Here is a 4,205-nt window from a genome sequence, read left to right on the forward strand (position 1 = left end):
ACACCTATATATATATATATATATATATATATATATATATATATATATATATATATTTACCTTGTATTTACTCTGTTAATTATTTTCTCCAGTCATTAATTGTCATGGTATAAGTCATTACTTCCGTTTGTTTGTTTTTAGTTCTTTATGTTTGTTCTGTTGCTATGCTATGTCTTCTGTCAGATGCTGTGGCCACAGCGACCCACCGTCAATCCAAAGTCAAGACTTTCACCAATGTGGAGTGAGGTTTTGGGCCTCAACCATGTAAATCTCATGCAAACGTCCACATCACTTTGTTGTTTGAATTACAAATTTTGTTCCAGCATGTAGAGAAGAGAGGAAGAAATCAGGTGATTCACGAGGAACAAAGAGTCACACATCACCTGAAAGGTAAGACAAAGCATAATTTATTTGAAGAATCCCTATAATGATTTCAGAATAAGGACAATAGCAAACAAGCATCAGGAGGCATCATGACCACAACTTTGGCTGCTATAATACTAAATTTAGAAAGTATATTTAATTCAGATTTGCTGGAGTTAAGAGGAATGAGGTGTTTTCTTAAAGTGCAGTCCAAGACATAATTCTAACATTAGTTGAAATACATTTTATTTTAAATATCTTTCTCTAACCTTTCAGATTCAGGTTTCAGATTCATCACTGGTTCCTTGTTTTCACCATGTTTCCTGTGTTGCTGCCCATTCTACTGGTTGAGGCGACACTCAGCTCTGGCATACAAGGTCAAACCTTTCACTTTTAGGGTCTATTCTCTTTCATATGCTGTAGTGTAGTAAATTGTATTACTGTGCTATAGCATTAGTCCCAGTTTGTTTGCATGTTATCCTGTTCTACCCTCCAGATTTAACAGAAGACAGTTTAGTTTTGTCTATAGTTTCAGCCTCAGTCTTGATGATCATGATAACTGGAACTGGTGCTAGTTATTAGTTTATTAACTTTAAAACCTGAGGTCTATTAGCTCTCATCTTCAGCCTCATATTATTATCACAATAATGAAAATAGCGGATTTGGATTATTCTGAGATTCAGCTTGTTGCCCAGCTCTGGTCTTGTTTTGTTATGGAAAGAACAAATGTTTTCAAAGTTGTTAGCCTGTAAGCCTGATTTAAAAACAAATGAAAAAAAAGGGAAATTTTAGCTTTAGCCTTAATCTTAGCATGTCAGACTGATCTTTCCTGTTTCCTTTCACAGAATCCACAGATGGTGTCACCGGTCTGAAATTTATTGTGGCTTTTCCGGAAAATATTGCTAATTTTTATCCAGCTTTGCCAAAAAACATGATCATAATTACAGCTTTGTTTCATGAAACTGAAGTTGTCATTAAGGGATATGAACATCACAAAGACACACTGATTCTGAGTGCTGGAGAAACTCAAACATTTGATGTTGAAGCCCATCTGGAGCTCTCAAGATCAGAAATCTCCAACAGTTCCCTCCAGATTAGCAGCAACAAGCTCATCACTGTCCGTGAAGTCCACCACAAACACCATAGTATTCAGACTTCTCTGGTTACACCCACTGACAAACTGGGGACAGACTACCTCATCCCACCAGTACCCATCATCAATGGAACCAGTCACCCTGTAGACCAGATCACCACATTTGTAACTGAAAACAACCCTTTCCGTCTTGTTATCATCAACACCGAACAAAACAACACGGTCACCCTCACAGGTGTTGCCTCTAAAAACATCTTCCTTCTGCCACACCAGGTTGCTAGTATCTGGTTAAAGCCAGAGGAAGCCTTTAGGGCTGTGAGTGCCGAAATGCCCATCGCTGTCCTCTTTGGACATGCATGTGCCCACCTGCGCAATTGTACGTGTGCACAGTTGTACACAGCTCTGTACCCAACCAAAGAAGAAACAAAAAAGTTCTACATTCCTCCTTTTCTCACAAAGGGTGTTGAAAATGGAGCATACGTCCTCCTGTCACAAAGAGAATCCAGGCAAGTGAAATCGGCCAGTCAAATCTCACCACTCCTGGAGGCAACAGGATCAGCCATCCTCTACCGTCCGGGCTTACTTATCCCTCTGATACCAGAGACAGATCATGGTGCCTGTTCCATTGTCACCTCCGTTCCAAACGCAAGAAATGTTGCTGTGATTGTTGTCCACAGGAACCTGACAGCTGGGGTTCATCTGGGATATCAGTCTTTGGAGAGTTTAAACTGGCAGCAACTGGACGGGAATGATTATGTTTCAGTCCACATTGACCTGGAATCGAAGAAAAGTGTAATCTGGCACTCTTCCTCCAAAATGGCTGTCTATTCCTTGGGAATAAAAGATGGCCTAATGTTTGGCAACCCAGCAGCTATCATTAGCAAAAGTGCAGGTATGACTTAAACTTTTCTTTGTTTATAAAAAAAAAAAAAAATAATGCAGTGACAGTCACTTCAGTTTCTCTGTTTGCCCTGGTCAGACATCAGGGGCTGTCTTTTGGTCCCAGAGGTAATCAGAATTGGAGCAGTGGCAGGGGGATGGCGAGAGTCTTTTCAGTACTGCCAAAATCAGCAACTGGAGCTGGTAAGCTTTTCCAGGAGAGGACACATGACACAGGTCTACAACAAAATCCTCCTGGGCAAACAGGCAGGCCCGATGGACCTGTGGATAGGGATGCGTAGGAGCGCTTGCAGTGGACAGTGGTACTGGCTGAGCAATGAACCAGTGACTGAAACCAACTGGGCAGAGGGTGAGCCTGGCACAGTTAACGATGCTCAGTGTGTCATCATGACCCTGAAGAGTTCCAACTTTATTTGGAAAGATGAGAACTGCTGCAGGAATGCCCACCCTGTCTGCTACAAGGACCCCACCTTGTTAACCATATAGACACGATGGGTGGCACAGGGGCTTTTTAGAAACCTGTATGTGTATATATATATATATATATATATATATATATATATATATATATATATATATATATATATATATATATATATATATATATATATATGCCCACTCCACTAGTGTCGTGATTGTGCATCCGTTTTGGACTGATTTCCAAATTAGACCAGTCCAGTGAGGTATTAACTACTCATAGCAGCCTCTTTATTTCTTTAGCTGGTGCTAACTGAATCTGCCCACTCCACTAGTGTTGTGATTGTACTCTATTAACATTGCATTGTTTGAACACAAAAAGTTTTTTGTTTTTATTTCCTTGTAGAGTTTCTTACCCCCCTTTTTTATTCAGCCAACAGTAAGAAACCAGTGTCAAACTGAGGTGTGTGCTTTTTATAACAGCTAGCATTTATTTCTGCACTGCAGGAACTAAAGTGACCTCCAGCACAGAAACAAGTGCAGCTTGTTTCTTCCTCTTGTCTAGAAATCTAATTTATTAAACACTAAAGGAGAGCAAAACTAATTTGTGTGGCAACAGGTAGACTTTAACATTCGGGAGCTTTGCTGGGTGCATCCCTACCTCTGCCGACTGAATTTCAACCTAGGGGATTATCCCATCAATGACTTAAAAATCAATTAAATGACATGCAGATGATGACGAAAGTGGTAACCTTCACCTGACACCAACTATCACTCAGCAATCTTAAAATTTAGAAACGTTTCCATGCACATAAAATCATTCAAATTCATGGGTCGTGTGTGTAAGAACATGAATAATGGCAACTCTTACAAACTGCAGCACAGACCAAAAGGTTTCTCCTGGTACCCACCCTTTTACTCCAGACACCAACGTTTTAGTCACCGTAATAAAGCACAACGTTCACCATATAATAAATGAATAAACACACTGTCACAACCACATTCCACGAGCTGTAATTAAACCACCAACTTTCGCCCCACCACACAAGGGCACTACGATACGTTATATAAGTAACAATAGTACATGCATGGAAATGAGCAACTCAGGAGAACTCCCATTAAGAGAACTCTGACAGTGGTGACGCTGCAGCTCTCACAGCACATGGTGCCATTTAGCATGATTTGCTAAATGGCAAGAAAATTCTTCTTAGTTTGCATTAAAGTGTCTTCTTAGTTTGCATTAAAGATAAATCTTTAATTAATCAAAATTTAATATGGCCTATTGTTAATTTAAAAAAGAATATAAGTTAGGCCTGTTGTTCACTTGGGTTTTTGACATACTGCACCCTGGTTATTACAATATTTGTTTGATATCTTCTCTCAACACTGTTGTTATCTCAGGCCGCAGTTTGGGTGCTGCTTAGACACAAGA

General features: G+C 39.8%; 1 protein-coding gene across 1 annotated transcript; it reads left to right on the plus strand.

Moving 5' to 3' along the window:
* Positions 1-291: 291 nt before the first annotated feature.
* LOC115246757 (IgGFc-binding protein-like) lies at positions 292-2,842 on the plus strand. Its single transcript, XM_029826043.1, has 4 exons — positions 292-390; positions 640-740; positions 1,209-2,348; positions 2,436-2,842. Exons 2-4 carry the CDS (start codon positions 680-682, stop codon positions 2,840-2,842), a joined length of 1,608 nt encoding a protein of 535 aa, XP_029681903.1. The 5' UTR covers positions 292-390; positions 640-679.
* The last annotated feature ends 1,363 nt before the right edge of the window (positions 2,843-4,205 follow it).

This window comes from Takifugu rubripes, chromosome 19, assembly GCF_901000725.2.
Source record: "Takifugu rubripes chromosome 19, fTakRub1.2, whole genome shotgun sequence".
Taxonomy (NCBI): domain Eukaryota; kingdom Metazoa; phylum Chordata; class Actinopteri; order Tetraodontiformes; family Tetraodontidae; genus Takifugu; species Takifugu rubripes.